Source organism: Cajanus cajan, chromosome 3, assembly GCF_000230855.2.
Source record: "Cajanus cajan strain Asha chromosome 3, NIPB_CcT2T_4, whole genome shotgun sequence".
Classification (NCBI taxonomy): Eukaryota; Viridiplantae; Streptophyta; class Magnoliopsida; order Fabales; family Fabaceae; genus Cajanus; species Cajanus cajan.
Window position 1 is genome coordinate 33889742 of NC_138519.1, and position 21895 is coordinate 33911636.

Consider the following 21895-nt stretch of genomic DNA (forward strand, 5'->3'; position numbering starts at 1 on the left):
TTACAAGGGTGGCTTAGGCCGAGGCGTTCTCACTAGAGTTGTCCTCGAGGTCGTCCTCCTTCACCAGCTTCCCAAAGCGGACCTCCTTCTCCACGTGCATGGCGGAAAAGTCGAATCCCGGTGCGAGAAGCCTAGCCTAGCGAGCTGCCTTGAGGAATCCCCTCTTGTGCTCAAACACGACAGCCCGCTCAGTCTCCTCGAGCTTCTTCTCCAGCCGTGCCTTCGCCTCCTCCAGCCTCGCGAGGTCCACCCTCAAAGCAGAAACCTCCTCTTCTTTCCCACCGAGAAGGACCTCGTCGCAAAGATGCTTCTCGGCCGCTGCCACCAATTCAGCCTTCTACGAGGTGACCTCGTCCTCCAAGGGGCGCACTCGAGCCTGGGAAGAGTTGGAGAGTTCCTGCAAATCACGAACCTGAGCAGCATAAGCCTCGTTAGATCTCAGAGCGATCTCCAAAGAATTTCGGATCCTCTCCACCTCCCTCCGAGTAGCTTGAAGCTCAGCCTCGTTCTGCAGCTTGGCGTCTCCGAGAGTGCCCGCCAAGGCCCGATTCTCATCCTTTAAGGCTTTGTTCTCCTTCCTCAAGGCCTTGGCTTCTTCCTTCAAGGGCTGAACTCGGCCCCTCAGCCTGGCCAAGTCCTCCTGCTACTTGGACCACCTATGCTTCCAGTGGTCCACAACGGCCATAGTCCTCTGCAGAAAGACCTGGGCAGCATCAAGACCTTCCACAGGCCCGACCTCTTCAATCATCCCCTGGTCAGCCGAGCTCAGCGAACCCTTAGGGAAGAACTTCTCAGCGGTCACCCCCGCTGATAGACTATGGCCAAGGCCAAGGAATCCAAGAGGTGATATACTAAAAGAACCAAGAGGAATGGTATGATCTTAAAGACCTTTTGATATGTTTGTACATAGTTTCTTTGTATAGGTTCACTTTTTGCCTTTGTATTTGTGAGGCACTTTACTTACTTTTAACTAGTGTTTGTATATTGATTTTGGGGTAGGTTACTTGGAGAGTTTGACTCCATTTAACCTCCCTAGTTGATACATTCATTTTGTATTTTTTCAGTAGAGAAAAGGGGGTGACATTTAGCAAAGCTAGGGAGTGTGCTTAGAAATTGGGCCTGAGATGGGCCTAGGCAAAATTTTGCATATTAGACTCATTTTTCTCCTAATTTTTCATAGATTTGATTTAGCTAGGTCTCATCATCATTTGATGAACCTAACTAAACCAAATCAACAATTTTTAAAATAATTCAAAGGAGAAATTGGAGCCTTGGCCGCCTAGCTCATGTGCTTTCTCTTTGGCCGAAATTTGTAAGCTCTCTTCTTAGTTTTTGAAGCTTCTCCTCCAAGTTTCTAAACCTTGGTAGGTTGGGCTGACTTTACCATGGTTCTTAAGTGAACCATGGTCAATGTTAGCTTCTCCTACAAGTTTTAGAAACCATGGATGGTTAGCTACACCTTACCATGGTTCCTAGTGAACCATGGTTAAGGTTAGCTTCTCCTAGAAGCTACCTTACCATATATATTTGTAAATCCCTCTCTTGTAATCACTTTTGGACATTTATGAGAATTAGAAATCAGATTTCTCTATCATTTTCAAGAGTCAAATTCGTGAGAAACCTTCTCCTAGGCTCTCTCTCAAAGTTCCTTCTCTTAGAAGCTTGGTTCCTCAAGTTTCTTCACCTCTCTAAGAGGTAACCGAACCTCCTCAAAGGTGCTTGTCCTCCATTGGAGATTTCTTCAAGGAGCTTCCACTGATTTGAAGTGTACAACCTCATTGAGCTAAGGTCTTGGACGTTGGAATTGTTGAAGAACATCAATCCTCTTCAACCTAGTTCCATCAGTTTTGGTATCTAGAGCCTAGTGCTCTTGAGGTTTGGTGTTCTAATTTTTTTCTAGTGAATCCGTGTTGTATCTTCCTTCTCCTTTGTCTAAATTTGTGTTGCTGTATGGATCTAGTTTTATTTCATATTTTGATGGATCCTATATGTCTCATGAGAAGTAATTGATTCATATTTTTCTTGTTTCCAATTCTTGTGAATCAATTCGGTTTGTGCTTTTAGGACTCTTGTTCTTGTGCGTTTTTTTTTATGTTTGTTTGAGTCTCTCCATTCCTTAACATGTGTCCGTGATTGGACAACATTCATATTGCATTAGTTTTATTTTTGAATCACTTGTTTTGTCTTAGAAGTCATGTGTAGTCCTTTGTATGTTGAATATTCCTAGACTAGCTTGTTTGACATAATTTTGTGTTGTTCTTCACTCATTGTTTGGTGCGTCTTTTTTGTTATTAAATCTGAACCTACTCACATGTGCTTTTGTTTTACATATTTGAGTTCATGATTTGCTATTAGTCCTAGCAAATTTCCTAGAGTTAGGTTTCCTTTATGTGTTGTTAAAAAGTTTGTCAAGAAAATGCTTCAAACTCTCCTATTAGGTTCTCTTCAATTCTTTGGTGTGGCTGAAACTTTTATAATTATTGTACTCATTAAAACAGAGGCAAAACAGAGGTTTAAGTGTGTGAAAAGCATTAGAAAAGAAAAAGAAAAAGTGCTTAAAAATTTGACATAAAAATAGCACAAAATTGTGAAGCACTAGTTTAATGATGCATGTGAAAACCTCTTATTTTGTGTGAAAATTTTTGTAGCAGTTTTAATTCATCAAAACCGAGTTTCATATATGTTAAAAAGGCATTAAAACTCCTGGTTGTTAAAAGAAAAATAAGTGAAAAATATATTGCAAAAAGAAAAGAAAGAAAATAGCAAAAGAAAAAGCCAAAAGGAGTGAAAAACTAGTTTACTAGCTTTCGGTTTTTGGTGTGTGTTTGTGCTTAAATTTTCAGTCCAGCCACATGTTTTGTGTCTTATTTTCGTTTCTAATCTTAGCTTCTATTTTGTAATCCATTCTAGTGCCTTTGTTAGGAATTCCTTTGTGTACTAGCTTTCAAATAGTGTTTTATTTGTTGCTTGTCTTTTCTTGGAATTCCTTCTAGTCTTGTCACATTGCTTTCCACCACTTGGTGTAGCTGTTCCTAATTGTGCATTTTCAGTTTTTAGACTTGTTATTCCATCACTTAAGGTGTGTTGAGTGCTCCTTGAAGGTGTTGAAGGCCAAGCTCAAAGGAAGTCAATATTGGAGGCTTTTTGGTGGCAACCTAGAAGAATTTCTTCTCCATTGGATTTTTGGCTTTGAGTTCTAAACACCTAGAAGTATCCATCATCAAGGATACTTCTAAAAGTGGAGTGATACACTTTTGAGGGCAACAATATTGGTGGCTGGAATTGGAAGAAAAGGAACAACTAAATTTTAGTAAAATTTTTTGTGAAAACAAGAAATTAGTAACAAATTTAGTGACAAAAATTTTGATTTCAAATATTTCTATTTCTAAATCCATCACTAAATTTGTCACTAATTAGTGGCTGAATTTTGTTTCTAAAAACTTTTGTTGCAGCCATTAATTTCATTTCAAGTGAATTTGCATTTTATTTGAATGTGAATTTACATTTTATTTAGTGTAAATTTGCATTTCATTTGATGTAAATTTACATTTCATCTCTTGTAAATTTTTCAACTTCTCATTTTTTGTACAAGGCCTTTATTAAGGAGTGTCTTGGAGTGCCTTTGGTGTATCTCCATCTCTCCTTAAGTGTTCTAATAGTAAAACCGTGTAGTACTTGTGAGAGGGTCCTTGAAGGTCTTTGGTGCCTTTCAAGCTCTCACATAGGTTTAATTGCTTTCAACGCCTAGTTTATGTTTTCTTGTCTTTAAGATTTCATGCAATTTATGTTTTAATATGTTTTCAACAATTTAAGTTTTCAAGCAATTTATGTTTTCTTGCCATTTAAGTTTTCAAGTATTGATTAATTGTACACTTTAGGCACTTGCTTGTTATTTTTTCTTTTGAGAAAGATCTTTGTGAAAATTGATTTGTGCAAGGAAAACGTACAAGGGGGTTTAGAGATTTTTACTTGAAAAGGCTTGGTTATTAAGTGGCTCTTTAGTAGCTCACCTCCCTCCAAAGTTCAATTTGTACTCTTAGACCTCTAAGTGCCAAGTCTAAGCACTTCAAAAATCTTATTTTCATAAAAACTATTTTTGTGTGAAAAAATCTTTTTGTGTTAAAATGTCTCAAAATTCCTCCTATAGTGAAAGTGATGGCTCTCCAAAAAGTCTTTCATATATTACTAAAGAGCTCAAATCACTCAAACTATGGAAAAAGCAAGAGTCTCTTCAAAGAGAAAGAGAAAAAATTGAAAGAGAATGACAACTTGCTTACCTTGAGGAAGAGTTGAGAATTTTAAAACAAGAAGAAGAAAAATTGAAAGAAGATATGAAAAAACAGAAAGAAAAAAAAGTAGGAGCTCACACTCCCAATACACATCTCCTAATGAAAGCCTTAATGTGGGTAACCATTATCAACCTTCCCCTAGAAGAACTATTAAACCTAGGGAATCCAAGGTGGATCTCCCTCAATTTTTTGGGAAGGATGATGTGGAGGCCTACCTTGATTGGGAGATGAAGGTAGAATAACTCTTTGCTTGCCATAGGGTAAGTGAAGAAAGGAAAGTTCCACTTGCAACCCTTAGCTTTCAAGGGCATGCAATGTATTGGTGGACCTCTTTGGAAAGAGAAAGGCGTCTCCACAATGATCCTCCTATACAATATTGGAATGATCTTAGGAGTGCATTGAAGAGGAGACACATTCCCTCTTACTATGGCAGGGAGCTTATGAATAAGCTCCAAAGGCTCCAAAAAAAAGATATGATTGTTGAACAATATAGGCAACAAATGGAGCTATACATGATGAGGGCATGTATTAGAGAAGAGGAAGCCACTACAGTAGCCAGATTCATGAGTGGTCTTAACTTAGATATTAGAGACCAAGTGGAGCTACTACCCTACAGGGACCTAAATGACTTGGTCCAACTTTGTGTAAGGGTAGAACAACAAATGTTGAGAAAATCTTCTAAAAGAGAAAGCTCCCACTCTAGATCTCTTAAGAAAGACTACATGGAGGAGGTAAAACCTTTTGAAAAGAAAATTATTTCAGAACCCTCCAAAGAATTGGCTAAGAGGAAAGAGAAAAATAAAGATAAGGATAAAGATCTCATCACTCCACACACTAGCACAAGGACTAGTGATATTAAATGTTTCAAGTGTCTAGGGAGAGGCCACATTGCTTCTCAATGCCCTACAAAAAAAGTCATGATCTTAAGGGGGAATGACACTTATAGTAATCAAGAAGAGACTATTACCTCCTCTTCTAGTGAGAGTGAGGTTGAAACAAAGCTTCAAAGGTTCAAAGTGGAGTCAGTTTATCCTTATGAAGGAGAGCTCCTAATGCTTAGGAGAATCCTTCATAATCAACCTAGTGGTACCCTATCACAAAGAGAGAACATCTTTCATACAAGATGTAATGTTTTAAATAATGTTTGTTCTCTCATTGTTGATAGTGGTTCATGGTGCAACTGTTGTAGCACTAGGTTGGTTAAAAAGTTGAGTTTAATTACTATGCCACATCCTCAACCTTATCATTTGCAATGGCTTAATAAGGATGGTGACATAGTAGTTGACCAACAAGTGAAGGTTAAGTTTTCCATTAGGAATTATGAGGACCAAGCTTTATGTGATATAGTACCAATGGAAGCTTGTCATATTTTGTTAGGAAGACCAAGGCAATTTGAAAAGAAAACTATACATAATGGTCTTACTAATGAAATTACCTTCACTCATAAGGAAAAGAAATTTGTGCTTTATCCTCTCTCACCTCAACAAGTGGCTGAGGATCAAGCACAAATGAAAATCAAAAGAAAAAGTGAGAAAGTAGGGAAGAGTAAAGAGGAAGAAATATCCTCTAAGGGAGTTATGACTAAAGAGAATTGCTTTATTACTAGAAAACTTACGAAAAATATTCTCTTTATTCATAAAGACCTTAACTCTTACCCTCACACTGCCACTAGTATTGAAGAAGAGATTCACAAATCCATTATTTTTAAAGAAAAATAATCTCAACTTCAAGATTTGGTGAAGTAGAAGTGGACTTCACTTAGTTGTACTTCTCATGCTACTTCCTCGGTGGTGCCCAAGGTAGATAGCCTTCCTTTGTGTAAGACTTTTTCTACCTTAGTTGTGTCAATAATGCACCCAATTTATGGAATATATTATTTGTTGGATATAACATATGAACCTTCAAGGTTCCTTGTGACAAATTCTTTTCATAACTATCCAACAAATAATATAATTCAAAATTGTTTAGGAAATTTCTTAGTAGTATTTTCCTTATTTTCTAGGAAACGCCTAGGTTACCACATAGGGTACTTTAGGCAAGATGTTTTAGTTTTTAGGATTAAGTCTTTAGTATGCTATAGTTTTAGTTTTAGCACATTTTTAGGATTTAGTAATATACCTAGTCTATGTTTAGGAGAGGATCCTAATCATTATATTAGAAGGTCTAGTATCATAGATTTCTTTAGGTTCCAAGAAAGGATTCCTTCTAGGATATACCTTTCACATTTATTTGTTGAGAATATCACCTCTAATGAATTTTATTATATATTTGTAGGTGTGGCCAATAATCATGAAGACCCTCGAGATTTGAGGTCAAATCCTTTTCAAGAGGGAGGGGATGATAGACTATGGCCAAGGCCAAGGAATCCAAGAGGTGATATCCTAAAAGAACTAAGAGGAATGGGATGATCTTAAAGACCTTTTGATATGTTTGTACATAGTTTCTTTGTATAGGTTCACTTTTTGCCTTTGTATTTGTGGGGCACTTTACTTACTTTTAACTAGTGTTTGTATATTGATTTTGGGGTAGGTTACTTGGAGAGTTTGACTCCATTTAACCTCCCTAGTTGATACATTCATTTTGTATTTTTTCAGTAGAGAAAAGGGGGTGACATTTAGCAAAGCTAGGGAGTGTGCTTAGAAATTGGGCCTGAGATGGGCCTAGGCAAAATTTTGCATATTAGACTCATTTTTCTCCTAATTTTTCATAGATTTGATTTAGCTATGTCTCATCATCATTTGATGAACCTAACTAAACCAAATCAACAATTTTTAAAATAATTCAAAGGAGAAATTGGAGCCTTGGCCGCCTAGCTCATGTGCTTTCTCTTTGGCCGAAATTTGTAAGCTCTCTTCTTAGTTTTTGAAGTTTCTCCTCCAAGTTTCTAAACCTTGGTAGGTTGGGCTGACTTTACCATGGTTCTTAAGTGAACCATGGTCAAGGTTAGCTTCTCCTATAAGTTTTAGAAACCATGGATGGTTAGCTACACCTTACCATGGTTCCTAGTGAACCATGGTTAAGGTTAGCTTCTCTTAGAAGCTACCTTACCATATATATTTGTAAATCCCTCTCTTGTAATCACTTTTGGACATTTATGAGAATTAGAAATCAGATTTCTCTCTCATTTTCAAGAGTCAAATTCGTGAGAAACCTTCTCCTAGGTTCTCTCTCAAAGTTCCTTCTCTTAGAAGCTTGGTTCCTCAAGTTTCTTCACCTCTCTAAGAGGTAACCGAACCTCCTCAAAGGTGCTTCTCCTCCATTGGAGATTTCTTCAACGAGCTTCCGCTGATTTGAAGTGTACAACCTCATTGAGCAAAGGTCTTGGACGTTGTAATTGTTTAAGAACATCAATCCTCTTCAACCTAGTTCCATCACCCGCACTCCACAACGACTCCATGTCAACTGAGGCACTCACATGGTCCAATCGCACCTGCGAACGGTCCTTCCCGAAGCGGTGGGCAATATATTGGCTTCAGGAGGCCCCTTGCGATGGACCAAACGACGGCGCCGAAACTGCAGGCGTAGCTGCAGGAATCTCGAAACTCGGCCCCTTGTCGCGAGCCTCCACAGAGGCAGAAGCAGGCGCCCCCTGCTCGGCAACGGGAGGGTCCACGTCTGGTGCTTCCGACCTCGGAGGCACCGGAACCTCAGCAACATTCCCCGCCTGCAAAAGACAGAACTTTCTTCCTAAGACACGCGTCAAAAAAAAGAATAGAAATGCAGGATAAAAGGCAAGACACCTACCTCAGCGACCTGAGCGACCTGTTCAGCAGCCTGGGTCACCACCTCGGCAGCCTAAGCAACCTGCTCAGCAGTCTGAGCCACCTTCCCGGTGGCCACTTGAGGAGCCTCCTCAGGCGGCGGACTCCCAATAAGGTCCACCGCGTCAGCATCAGCAGCCTTGGAGGTCACCTCCTCCGCATCTAGAGGGGAAGAGGTCCCCCCGACCTCCTTCTCTCCCCTCTTTCTTTTTCTGTTTGTCTTTAGAGGGGCAACCTCCTTTTCCTGAGGTTCGGGGACCTCGATTTTGGCAACATTGTAGCGGTGCTTCAACTCATGCCACTTGTTTCTGCCCATTATGCCTGCAAACACAAGAAACCAAAGGCATCAGCAAAAGAAGGTTTTACAAACCCTAACAATCTAAGAAAGACGGGATACTCACTCTCTAAGCCCCTCTCCTTGTACGCCGAGTTCGTAAGCGACAGGATGAGCTTGCAATCCAGCGGGCGAGGAAGTGCTTCAAGGTTTTTAATGGCAGCCGACTCTGCAGCCGTCAGTTGCAATTTCCCTTCCCCATGAAATCTAGTCGGGGTTGGCCGCCAATAGAGGGGAAACTTCGGTAACCCGCCGAAGTAAAACGCCCCATCCTCCAACGGGTTGACATCCACAAGCGCCACCCGGAAAAATTCTTGTTTGAAATTTTTGTATGATTGGGAGTAAAGGGTAAACAAACCCCCATCCTTACTCCCACTCAGAGACATTATGCCATAAGAAGGAACGCCCATTTTTAACTGGTAAAAATGAAGAAAAATGGGCAGAGACACCTCTATCCCCAAGGCCGAACACAGGACTTGGAAAGCCCTCAAAAAACCCCAACTATTGGGGTGCAACTGGCAAGGAGCCGAGTTGATGAAATTCAAAAAGTCACACTCGAATTGAGTGAAAGGAAGACAAACACCTAAATCCCTAAAAAGACACTGATATACATAGAAATGAGGAGGGTTAGAAGAACTCCCCATATAGACATGCTCGTCGGGCCGACAGGGCTCGAGCCGGACAAACGCGGAGACGGAAGAATCATAGATCCTGTGCAATTTTCGTATCGCATTAATCTCCATGAAAGACCTGAACACACTCTGGCACTCCCCCAAGTCGCGCCTGACCCAGTCGTAGCCAGGAACGCCGGGGGCAAGATCCTTAGGCGGGTTCTCCGCCTTTTTCTTTTCAGCGGCGGCCGTTCCGGTAGCCACCGCCTTGCCGCGTGCCTTACCCTTGCCCCTGGCAAGCGCAGAAGATGCGGCACCACTCTCTCCAGCCATCAAGAAAATAAAAAGACTCGAAGAAGGAAAGATTTGAGAAGAAGGAGAAAGAAGACCACAGAAAGGAAGTACCTGGTACCCTTCCCCAGAAAATAACCCTAACAACAACTGGGTTACCGAAAACGGCGACGGAGACAAAGAAAATGGAGACAAAAGATGAACAGAGGCACGAGAAGCAGCGTGCGCGAGAAGTCAGGAAGGAAGAAAATGAAAAGGAGTAAAGTGAATGGGAAGGGGCGCGAGAGAGAGAAAGAAAAGGTTTCCTCCAAAATTCAAAACGGCCACGACACGTGTCGGTCAGGAAACACAACTGACGACACATTAAATGAAGCCCATTATGACGAGTACAAGTCATCATTGCATAACCGTCACTCCCATTAACACGCCGCCTGCAGGTTTTCGAGGACGAGGCGACGGTTGTAACACATGGCATCCTGACAGGCAGGCATACGCGAAAGGTCACTGCTCCCTGACGAGCTCGGTCTTAACTCCTCGACCTACGGTCTTCGAAGCTCGGGGGGCTAGTGTACTATCCGTACTGCAAAGTCGAGCTCCGAGCTTGACATCACAGCGCAGGACAACCTCGGACACGCGCTGTGTGACGTCAGCTCGTCACCCAAATAGGTCATAACTGGTCTCGGGCCCAAAGCCCAGTAAAACCCTAATTCATACTAAAGTACGTGCATTATTTATACGAGACTAATATTCCCACAAACCCTAACTTTGGCATCGGAGTCTCTTTTGCAGGTACCACCCCCATCTTGGAGCAACAAGCGTACCAGTGAAGGAGGCTCACCGATCTTACCCAACAGATCGTCCCTACCACCGATCTTCGGTAATAACACTATTTAATAATTTTTCCTAATTTGTATAAAATTAATTTAGAACAACCCTTATTATGCGAGAGAGAAAATACGGAATAAAAATTAGATACAATTTTGTAAGTTTTGTGTGTTATTTTTCTATTAGACAGAGTTTTACTTCGTAATTTATGTAAGAAAAGTTTAGATTAAAAGATTATGCATAATAACTTTAATTGAAGACATAATAATCCTATATAAGTTTTGTGCTTCAAACTCTCATTTAGTAACTCATATTTCATATTAAATTTCAACAATCCAACCATTGAATTTAAAGTTCTTAATATATAGATCAAATATGCAAAATTTTAAAACATTTGAAAACCATTTGATACTTCGTTTCATTAATTCAAATTGACGGATAATCATAAAATCATTTTATACACTGATTTGAATTAATCAAACGAAGTATCAAATGATTTTCAATTTTTTTTTAAAAGTTTGCAGATTTAATCTATGTATTAAGAACTTTAAATTTAACGGTTGGATCATTGAAATTTGATGTAGAACATGAGTTATTGAACGGAGTAAACGGGTCTTCTCTATATATATATATAGAGAGATCCGTTTACTCTAAGAGTAATCTCTATATATATATAGAGAGAGAGAGATTCGTTTACTCCAAGAATAAGTCTACCTAGACTTACTCTGTTCAATAACTCATGTTGTACATCAAATTTCAATGATCCAACCGTTGAATTTAAAGTTTTTAACGCATAGATTAAATCTGTAAATTTTTAATAATTTTGAAATCATTTGATACTTCATTTCATTTGAAATGTATAAAATAGTTTTATGATTATCCGTCAATTTAAATTAATGAAATGAAGTATTAAATGATTTTCAAATTTTCTAAGGATTTGCATATTTGATCTATGCATTAAGAACTTTAAATTCAACGATTGAATCATTAAAATTTGATGTAGAACATAAGTTATTGAACGGAGTAAATTTAGGTAAACTTACTCCTAAAGTAAACGGATCCCTTCTCATATATATATATATATATATATATATATATATATATATATATATATATATATGAAGTATCAAATAGTTTTAAAAATTTATAGATTTGATCATTGCATTAACAATTTAAATTTAATAGTTGAATTGTTGAAATTTAAGGTAGAATATGAGTTATTGAACGGAGTAAGTCAAGGTAGACATACTCTTGGAATAAACAGATCCTTTCTTTATATATATATATATATATATATATATATATATATATATATATTATGGTTATGTTTGTAAACAAAAAATGTAAATATTCCATGGTATTACGTGGAGTTCATGGCAGTCGTAAACATAAAGCAAACGCGTCAAAGCTACGTTTGCTTTTCAAAATTTAGAAACGATAAGTATAAGAATAGGTAAAGTTTCAAGTTATTTTTTCTTTTTGCCGCAAACATTTTCTTTCATCACCTTTGAAAGATTTTAGAGAAAGCATTTACAATTTCCATTTGAGTAAGCATGAAGCAACAATTAATGATTTTGTCTCTTTATTTTTTTTCCATTGTTGGCTACCAAATCTTGTGTGTGGCAATGTGTTGTGGTTTCACTTTGGTTTGATTGACATGTTATGATTCTTCTTCCTTTCTTTGGTAAATTTCAACATCTGTGGTATCATGATGAACTTGGTTCTCCATGGTTTTTGGATTGTGCCAATCATGGTGGTTGTTTTGTCTCAGATTCTCTTGACCCTTTTTGACCTTATCATGATAAAAGAAACATGTTTTTGATCAAATTGTTCCCCTGCTGCAACTTGGTTAAACTTTGATGATTCTGAAAGTGGCGATGAACTTTGTTCTAATGTTTTTCATTGCCCTTTAAGGGTTTGTTAGATATTGATATATTCGCTGCGCTTGTTTCAAATAAGGGCTGAGATATATGAGGGGATGAAAATAGAACATCGTTTTTCTTTTTGGTTTTATAATCTTTTCTTGGTGTTGTTTATGATGAATTATTATTTTTTCACAATTTTTTTTCCTGCATGGACACAAATGCACAAATCAATGCTCATTAAAATCAATTTGTTTGTCCATGATCTCGAATTATCGACTTACTGGATCATATGTAAGTTACTGCTTTTACATGTTAAGGTTAAGGAATGTCTTCATTCCATCCTTGAAAACATTGGTCTAAACTTTATTTTAGTATTTCATTGGGGAACTGTTTCTAGAATTTATAGGTTTTATATTATAATATGGAATGACGTTTTAAATTTCTATAATACTCTTTTGTTAGTACAGTTATCTGAATCGTTTATTTTATTTTGTTCTTGTATATATTGAGTTCAAATAAAAGCCAAAGAAACAATAAATAATTATCTCCCCCTTTTATTAAGTTGTTTGATTAGTGATAATTGTTTCCACCATCCTTGGACATTTCCATAGACCCATGTTGAATCACTGCCATTCTGATAGAAGGGTTGATTGAAAAATCTAGTTTATAAAGTTATGAAGACATAATTACTATTGAATTATTATAAGGAATCTCAGATTCTGGATTTAATTACTCATGCTTTTGTATGTTAAAATGAATTCCTTACTGTATGAAAATTGATCATTTAGATGAATAATATATGGTATACCTTTAACTTTAATAATGCAAAGATATGATTATGGAAATGTGCAAGGATGGTGGAGCCATGGGGTGTGATTATTGTTATTGTGCGTGTTTGAGAATACGTCTTGAACGCATTTATTCCTTAAATTTTCCACGTCAAATTTTAAAATTGATGCCACTTGCTTCTAAAAATTCAAGTCAAGTTGTATTCAAAATGGTTTTCAAAAATGCTGAAATTCTTACTAGCAATTGGTTGGGACAGATTTGATGCAGATAACTCCCTTTCCTTCCAATTTACATTGTTTTTCATTCATGAAACATGATGAGTGTAAGTTGAGTTATTAGATTTCCCAATTAGTTTTTTCAATATGCTTCTTTTACCCTTTCCAGTTTGAAGTATAGATGAATGAAAATTTTCAAGACTAACAAGGAGCTGATTCCATTGGATTATGCATTCTTTTAGTGAGAGATGTTATTTGGATGAGAGTTTGTTGTGCATTGAGAATCGTTTTCTTTCTTTTGGTTATAGGTTGAATCAACATGAGCAAGAGCTTTAAAAAAGACAAGGATGATAGTGAGAGTAGTGAGAGAGGTATGTTTTCACATTCACACGTAGGTTATCCATCTGCACCCCCCTATCCTCCTCCTCCATATGGATACCCAGCATCAAGCTATCCACCTCCAGGAGGGTATCCCCCAACAGCCTATCCACCACCTGCATATCCACCTCCAACAGGATACCCTCATTCTGGTTACTACCCTTCAGAATATCCACATGCATATCCACCTGCAGGAGGGTATCCACCACCAGGAGGGTATCCACATTCTGGATACCCTCATTCAGGATATCATGCACCTGCTTATCCTGCTCCATATGGCTATCCACCTCCACATCATGCAGGTACACTTTAACATTCCAAATTTCTTATGGAGTTTATTATTGGAGAAAACTTAGGTGCAGTACTTATGTTGATGTTGTTCTCTAATTAGAATCAAAATTTTATTTCGATAATATACATTTATATTTAATGCAAATGTTAATAATATACATTTATGCATATTATCGAGATGGAATCCTAAATTTAATTACAGAACAACACTAATAACATCTATGTTATTGTACCTAAGTTTTATCCTTTTTATTATATGGTTAGAAGAATGTCATTGAGACTATCTTTAACACTTTTCTTATTTTTTAGTGAAATTTATTAAAAATTACAATTTGTGTGATCTCACATCTCATTTAATGAGTTTCTTTCCTAGTTTAGTGGTAGAATCCACCAAAATTTATGATTTTCAACCACTAGTAGAGAGAGTGTTAGCAAAAGTGTTAGAGAGAGTATGACTAGTTTTTCTTCATATGGTTATGCTTGAAACTTAATTTCCACTTTCTAATATCCTCTTAACACCATCACCAACATCAAAGATTTATTCAACTAGGTTGAGTTGATTGTATGAATCAATCATTGGTTCTATAAGAAAAATTAGAGGCTTTTAAATATGTTTTGATTTTCGTATATATAAGAAAAATTAGAGACTTTTAAATATGGTTTATTGGCAAAATATATACTTTCATTAAAACAGAAACCAAGTGGAAAAGTTTAATTTAAGGATTTCTCTTAATGTTTTCTTGCATGGGTTATATCCAAGTAATACTTGAGATCTTTGTAATACAAAGTATCTTGCTTCTCATACTTAAAAATAATTCTAGAATTCGGAAGAATTATGATTTAATTTCAATATGGTCTATAGTACTGACTTGATCTTTAACCAAGCCGAATCACGTCGTGTGATTTATGTAGTCAACCTTACCTTGAAATCTGTTTGAATACAGTTTAGAAGAATTTTTAAAAACTTTTCTATTAAAAATTAAGAATTTTTTTTCAAATAGAGAAAGTTTTAAAAGTCCTTCTAAATTTACATCCAAACATGCTACTAGTGTGATAAGGCTTTTGTTGTTGGTATGGCCTGTAGTGCTGACTTATTGCTATGTAGGGCGTGGGGCTGGCATGGGAGGACTGTTGGCAGGGGGTGTTGCTGCTGCCGCCGCTGCCTATGGGACCCACCATTTGGCACATGGATATCATGGTTATGGACATGGAGGCTACTTTGGTCATGGAAAGTTCAAGCATGGTAAATTTGGCAAGCGTTGGAAGCATTGAAGGTTTGGATTTGGCAAGTATATGCATGGTTGGAAAAGGTGGAAGTGACAAAGTGGCCAAGATATTAAATATGTAATTCTGAGCAAGTTCATGAAGGTTTAGTTTTTGGATGAATAATGTATGCTACAACTACATATTGCGTGTTTGTAATCACTACTTTATTAACGACCATTGGTCATTATTATTATCATCTGTGCAAATGTGTGGCTTTTGTACATAAGAAATTCATCATCCTGATTTGCTTGTTTTCTTATTATTTTTCCTTTCATCATTGGTTAAAGTTGAAATAGCAGTTCATTAAATTTTAGTATTTGACAGATAAGCCCTGAAAACGTTTGTCAGTTAAGAGAAGTTTTAGAGAAGAATAGGACTTTCATGTTGTAACTTGTATCACAATGTGTCCTATTGAACTTTTGTAAAGTGAGGGTCTCCATGAAATTTAATGAGTCTTAAGAAGGATTATTATGATGTGCTATGTATGAGCAGCTACTCTGTTGGATTAAGACATCTTTTGTGAATTTGGTGTGTGTGAAAGCATATAAACAAGGAAAGCAAACCTTGAATTTTTATTTTATTTTATTTTCAGTGTGCAGGAAGAGTATCTCCCCAACACCAGCTGAAGATTACTTTTGCTGAGGCAAGAACTAATTGAAATGAATTTTCTCTCTTTTAATAAAGTCCTCTTCTTTTTAACATAGTAAGATTTGAACATTTGTTAACAAGCTTAAGAGATTGAATTATCTACCTACTGAGTTTTGGTAATGCCAAACTTTTTAGAGAAAGTGGTGCTTTTATTTACTATGAAGTTGAATTGCATTGCATTGAAAACTAGTTAGGTAGATTTTTTCATCCAGAATAAAAAAATAATAAAGAACATAATGCGATACTCTCTAATTTAGGGGAATACTATATTCTGACTAATAATTAGCGTTTTTAAGGGATATTATCTATGTACCTTCAATCAGGGTCCGTCCAACACTATTCAATTGAAATTCCTTAAATAATTATTCAATATATAATTTGATTACTAATTATGAAGTTACATATAGAATGATTGTGTTATTTGAGATGCTTTATATGTGTGGATGTCCTAGGAAACAGATGAAGAAGATCGCATGGGAAAAATTCTGGTTTAATTATTCCCATAATGTATCAATAGGAATGAGCCCATTCAAGGCATTGTATGACAGGGAGCCACCTTCCATCATCAAGTATAGTCCAGGGGAAACTGTTGTTCACGAGGTGAATTATTTGTTGATTGAAAGGGATGCAATTTTAGAAGATTCAAAGCACAATTTACGTAAACCAGACATATAGGGAAATGAGCCACGAAGAGGAGAGGCCAGAATCAAGTTAAGAGTGAGTAGCAGAATTGCCAGGTGGCAAGGAAAGAGGTGAGAAGAGTAACTGAATGGGGGAAGGGGGCATCTTGTTATTTGATAGGTTAAGGTTGTGATTGTAATTGAGCTATTAGAAATTGTAATACAAAGTTCAGATTCATTTTTTATATCTTCTTCTGCTTCCTATCAAAAGACAAGACAGTTAAGTCCCTGTTTGGTTTGGAATTGGCATACTTGACCACAGATGGTGCATCCAGTAGGCTGATTATAATACTTTGGAGAGTAGACATGTCTTGTTTCAATTAATATAGGGCCATCAAAGATAGACACTGCCCCTAACACAAGCTGCTGTAACAGAACTAATTTGCTCAAAGCCTCAAACAGAGTCTGCCACTGACTCACGGAATGATAACTAGTAGTGTGGCCACCACATAAATTCAATAAAATCTGAAACCACAGTATACAGAAAGTAGTTTATAAAAATTTAGGCAATAAATCTAAAGAAGACAAACAACTAATTGTTGTATGTCTTCTGCATTGGTCTTGAACCAAAGATGCAGATTAATGAAGAAAAGAAACACAGGCTTAATGAAAGAAGCAAAATAAAAAAGGTGGACAGAGTATAAACTGCAAACAGTAATGAGGAAAATGTTGCTATTAGTAGTCACTCCAGTAGTGACAACTGTACAATCCTACCCATGAGGGTAGCAACCTCCACAATTTTATTTTATTTTTTATAATTTTTATGATATTCTATAGTTTAAAAAGTTATAAATTAAGCATTAAACATGATAGTATTTAAAAATAAAGGGGATAATTATACTGACCTTCCTGAGGTTAGTGATAACTGATAATTACACCTGGACCCTCTAATTTATCTAGACATTAAACTTAATTTCCATCCACATCACTTGCTTTGTTATTTTAAGAGTAACAGGTTTATGGTTCGTACATAGAAATTGAGGAGATATGTGAAATTTTATAAAATAATAGGTGCCAATGTGTAAGAATAAAGTATAAAATATGAAAGGTAAGTATAATATCTGAATCAGGCAATTTTTAGGTGCAATTACTGCTAACCGCAGACTGCAGGGGAGGTTATTGTAACTATCCTAAAAAAAATCATGCATAAGCATCTGTTGTCACATATACAGCATTCACTGATTATTGTATAGGAAAAGAAGCAAGATCAGTATATGGCAAGCAGCAAGCATATCATGCACATATGAAGAATACTATACAGTTTATTCTTCTTTTTTTATCCGTCAAATACTATAAAGTTTACAGAAGAAAAAAAATTCAGAATACAAAACACGAGAGCAAAATTTCAGAACCTAGAAATGAGAGAAAATGCAAAGAGGGAAAACCTGTAGTATCATAGACAAAAATGCAAGAAGCCACAAATAACAGAAGACAATATGAGAAAATGAAACTGGAGCCAAATCAAAGCATGAAACTCCAATGAGCATTTAGCAAAATATAAATAAGGAGGAAAAAAATTATAATATGCATATATATTACTGTTTAGAAGCCTTAACATTCCCATTAAACAGTTTTGACAAGGTTTACTAATTTACTAATAACTACAAGGGATTTTCGTTCACATTATCCCTATCAGTTTTGACAGCAAACAACAAAAGATGCTGAAATATTTATAATTCCTATATCACATACAAATAATGGAAATCAAATATTCTAATAAAAGACCTCCTGATCACACCATGCAGCCATGTCAATTACTTAAAATCCAGGAAAATACTAGCTTTAATAAATATATGGATGAACAGCCATCCCAAAAGTTAATATGATGAATACAACTGAATTTAGAGGCAAAAGCAGAATCCAATGCATCTGTTCCATGGAAATGACACATAAACAAAGGTTCAACTGCCACAATCACTTAATATATTATGCAATCTCACGTTTCTCCTACTTAAGTAACTAGTCATTTTTCTAGTGTTCTGGATAAAAGAGAATATGCAATAAAAAAGAATAAGAATGTGTTCAGATCCCACTTCCCTCACTCATGAAGAGGTAGAAGGAGTTTATTTATACACTTAAGAGTAGAAAGAGTACCAGCGTTAAAACTTTCATACATTCTACTCACTCTGGCCAAATTTGCTGAAAACTGATATTCAGTCTTCAGAACATAACAGTGTCAAGGCTGAGTGACCTCAGTGAAAGTAAATGATACTGAGCTCTGAAAACAAAATTAAGAACACAAAAAATAAACAGCAGAAACCTTCATAATTTACACATTCAAAGGTTAAAAGGTGGGATGAAACTGCATTAACAAGACATGAACCTAACTGTCAGATCAAGCTCCATTGAAGTTCCAACAACAAAGCCATACACCTTCTCTTTATCAATTTTGCATACGATTTCTGTTTCATGGAATGACCAAATCAACACTGAATAGCAATCATATTAAGATTAACATCTAATATACAGATTCCCATAAGCCACCTCTAATACCAAACATTTTAAGTCTCTACAACAGCTATGCCTGCTCAAAAATTGATTCAGAATAAGCCTTGTTCATCAATTCGGCTTCATTAGATTCTAGCATACAAATACCACAATAATTTCTTAGAAATAAATGTAGTCCTTGAACCTCTTCATCCATCCAGGACAAAATTTATTTAATAAAGTTTGGTGAAGCATGAGTTTCTTTTTTAAAATTGAAAACAGTATGATTTCAAACACAGTACTTAAATGAGAGATCACCCCTAAAGTGCATCTGCATCCTATATTTGTGATATACTTGTCACTAGTCAACAAAAATATAATTCCTATGGGCTTCAGTTGATTTCAACAAGCACACATATAAATGCATTTGCTAAGCTAAAAATTAAATAAATAAATAAACAAAAGAATTTGATTAGAAAATCAATGTTTTCTTTTGAGATTCAAATGTAATATATACAAAAAAACAAAAAACAAAAAAAAATACTTCCACAAAATGACATTTGACTAGTCCTAGCCTAGTCCAATTTCAATTTGCCACATATGCAGATCAGTACAATTAAGCTGACTAGGAAAGGGCTTTGGAACTGGCATTCACCCCTTCAGCCAAATAATCAATCATCTTCCTCGTGCAAACCTTTTGCTAATAGCAGTTCTTGTTGATCCCCTAGAATGGCTAGATTAAGAGCCCATGGTTCTACCAATTTGCAGAGTCAGGTTGCTCATGCTTCTGCTGGAACCCATAACTCCCATCTTGTTGCAAACCCATGTCATAAACTTCAGATTTTGCACCTCTACCTCTTGGTGAAGCATAGTTTGAGTTCCTATTAGTATACTTTCCTCGACTTCGGCCTCCAATGGAATTAGCCCCTCTCTGTTTCCTGACAGAACCAACTCCCTCCGAATAAAATCCACTAGACCCATCAACATCCTTTGACATAAATCTCCTTCCATTCTTCTTACTCCTCAATCCATCATCATTGGACCCATATACATCCTTGGATAGAACTTTCCTTCCACCCCCCTTATTCCTCAATCTTCCATCAAAGCTCGATGCGTACGCCCTAGAACTTGAAGAACGAGGCGAATGCTCTCCATCATCAACACCCCTTGAAGCATACTTACTTCCATTACCATCCCTCCTCATTCTACTATCAACATTCAATCCATTCCTCTGGTAATTCAAACGAGAAGAACGTCCCCCATCACTAGACCTACCAACATTATCAAACAAAACCCTCCTCCCATTTTTATTCCTTCTCAACCCACCATCACCATCAACTCCATTCCTCCCATAATTTGAACGAGAAGATTGCTCTACATCTTTAGACCGATCAACATTATCAGACAAAACCCTCCTCCCATTCCCATTTCTTCTCAATCCACCATCACCACCCATTCCATTCCTCCCATAATTCGAAAGAGAAGACCGTTCTCCATCTCTAGATGACGAAAGCCTCCTCCCATTTGCATTCCCATTCCTTCTCAACCTACCATCACCATCCACACCCTTCCCCCCATAATTCAAGCGAGACGACCGCCCTCCATCACTAGACTTCCCAAAATCATCAGACAAAAACCTCATCCCATTCCCATTCACATTCCTTCCCAATCCACCATGACCGTCCACTCCATTCCTCCCATAACTCACATCAGAAGATGAACACTCTCCATCATCACCTTCCAATTCAGACCCACCAAAATCCTCCAACAAAACCCCCCTCCCGTCCCACTTTTCCCTCAATCCACCATCCCCCTCCACTCCATAACTCACATCAGAAGATAAATACTCTCCACCATCACCTTCCAATTGAGAACCATCAACATCCTCCAACTCAATCCCCTCCTCACTCAAACCTCCACCACAATCATTTCCCTCCAACAAACCCCCCTTCACCAACCCATACCCATCAACCCTCCTATAAGGCTTAACACTATGCACAACCCCTTTGGGGAAAAACCTAGCAGAGGGCAACTCATCAGGGCTCTCAAACAGCATAGGCCCATCCCTCTCACTCCACATGTCAAACCCACCGGGCCTCTGGAACCTGTCAGCAAGAACCTTCACCTGCTCATCAGCCCCAACGGAGAACAAGTTAGGAGCCTCCTCTCTCTTGACAGCCTCCCACGGCCTCTCCAACTCCGACACCGCCGCCTTCAGCTCCGCCCGCTTCCGCATCTCGTATATCTGCCGCTCCCGGCCCAGCCGCGCCTTCAGCAGCTGCTTCGCCTTCCTCTCCTGCATGCGCTTCCACTGCCACTTCGACACGCCCCCCGGGTACGTGCGGGGACCCCCACCCATGCGGATCACGCTGCTCGCACGTGCCGGAGGCTGAACAAAATGAAGGGTCTTCATGGGATTGAAAAGGAAGCTGCATTGGGAGAATGATAGGTTGTGGTGGTGCTGCTGTGGGACTAACACGTTCATGCTGGCTTCGGTGCAATGCAAAGCTAATGCCTCAAAACTGCATCAAGAAAAAAAAAATTAATTTGTTTTTTTATCTGGAAAATGGAAAAGATTCAACAGAATGTGAATGAGGTAACAATTTCATTACTCTCACTACTCTATTCATTATTAATGTTTATCTAGAGAGAGAGAAAAAAATTCAACTGAACATGAGTTAAGAAACCAATTGAGAATGAAGGAAGTTCAGAGCAGAGTGAATTGAGCGTACGTGTTCGGAATTTCTTGAAGGGTTCTTTTGGAGTGAATTGAGACTAAGCAGCGACAAATCCCTAATCTTCATTCATTCGCTGCTTCTCTTAGCTGAAGGGAGATACTAAGCTTATGCAAAGGAAAGCCATATATCGTTATATTAACATAAACGATATTTTCTAACCTCATAAAACGTGCTTTTTGTCCCTTCAAAATATTGTTTTTATATGTATATATAATATTAGGTTTAGGATGCATTTTTTTAGTGGAACGGAAATTGGTAACTAGAAATTTATATTATATACTTATATCTCATCAATATCTTAGAAAGTGTTGGAAACACGTTAAGATACAATATAAGACAATAACAATATAAAACAAATGTTATTATTAGTTTGTTAAATATGTTTCCCTCAATTGAGTTAAATTTATAACTCATCCTTCAATTTATAAATAATTTTTTTAGTTATATAATTTTAAAAAAATCTTATTTTGATTTTTTTTTTGAATAT

General features: G+C 37.2%; 2 protein-coding genes across 2 annotated transcripts; one reads left to right on the forward strand and one right to left on the reverse strand.

Annotated features, from left to right (window-relative positions):
- Positions 1 to 11523: 11523 nt before the first annotated feature.
- Positions 11524 to 15108, forward strand: LOC109789484 (uncharacterized). The gene is made up of 3 exons (XM_020348446.3): positions 11524 to 11658; positions 13289 to 13660; positions 14755 to 15108. The coding sequence occupies exons 2-3, from the start codon at positions 13300 to 13302 to the stop codon at positions 14919 to 14921; spliced, it is 528 nt and encodes a 175-aa protein (XP_020204035.1). The 5' UTR covers positions 11524 to 11658; positions 13289 to 13299; the 3' UTR covers positions 14922 to 15108.
- A 4004-nt stretch (positions 15109 to 19112) lies between these two features.
- On the reverse strand, positions 19113 to 21560 carry EMB1513 (copper ion transmembrane transporter). Its single transcript, XM_020348443.3, has 2 exons — positions 21403 to 21560; positions 19113 to 21192 (listed from the first exon to the last, which is right to left on the reverse strand). Exon 2 carries the CDS (start codon positions 21153 to 21155, stop codon positions 19425 to 19427), a length of 1731 nt encoding a protein of 576 aa, XP_020204032.1. The 5' UTR covers positions 21156 to 21192; positions 21403 to 21560; the 3' UTR covers positions 19113 to 19424.
- Between the last annotated feature and the right edge of the window lie 335 nt (positions 21561 to 21895).

Bases quoted from the DNA above. Each gene is read 5' to 3' on its own strand.
- EMB1513 (XM_020348443.3), bottom strand. From the start codon at position 21,155: ATGAACGTGTTAGTCCCACAGCAGCACCACCACAACCTATCATTCTCC.
- LOC109789484 (XM_020348446.3), top strand. From the start codon at position 13,300: ATGAGCAAGAGCTTTAAAAAAGACAAGGATGATAGTGAGAGTAGTGAG. The intron at 13,661-14,754 runs GTACACTTTAAC...ATTGCTATGTAG, and splicing joins TCCACCTCCACATCATGCAG to GGCGTGGGGCTGGCATGGGA.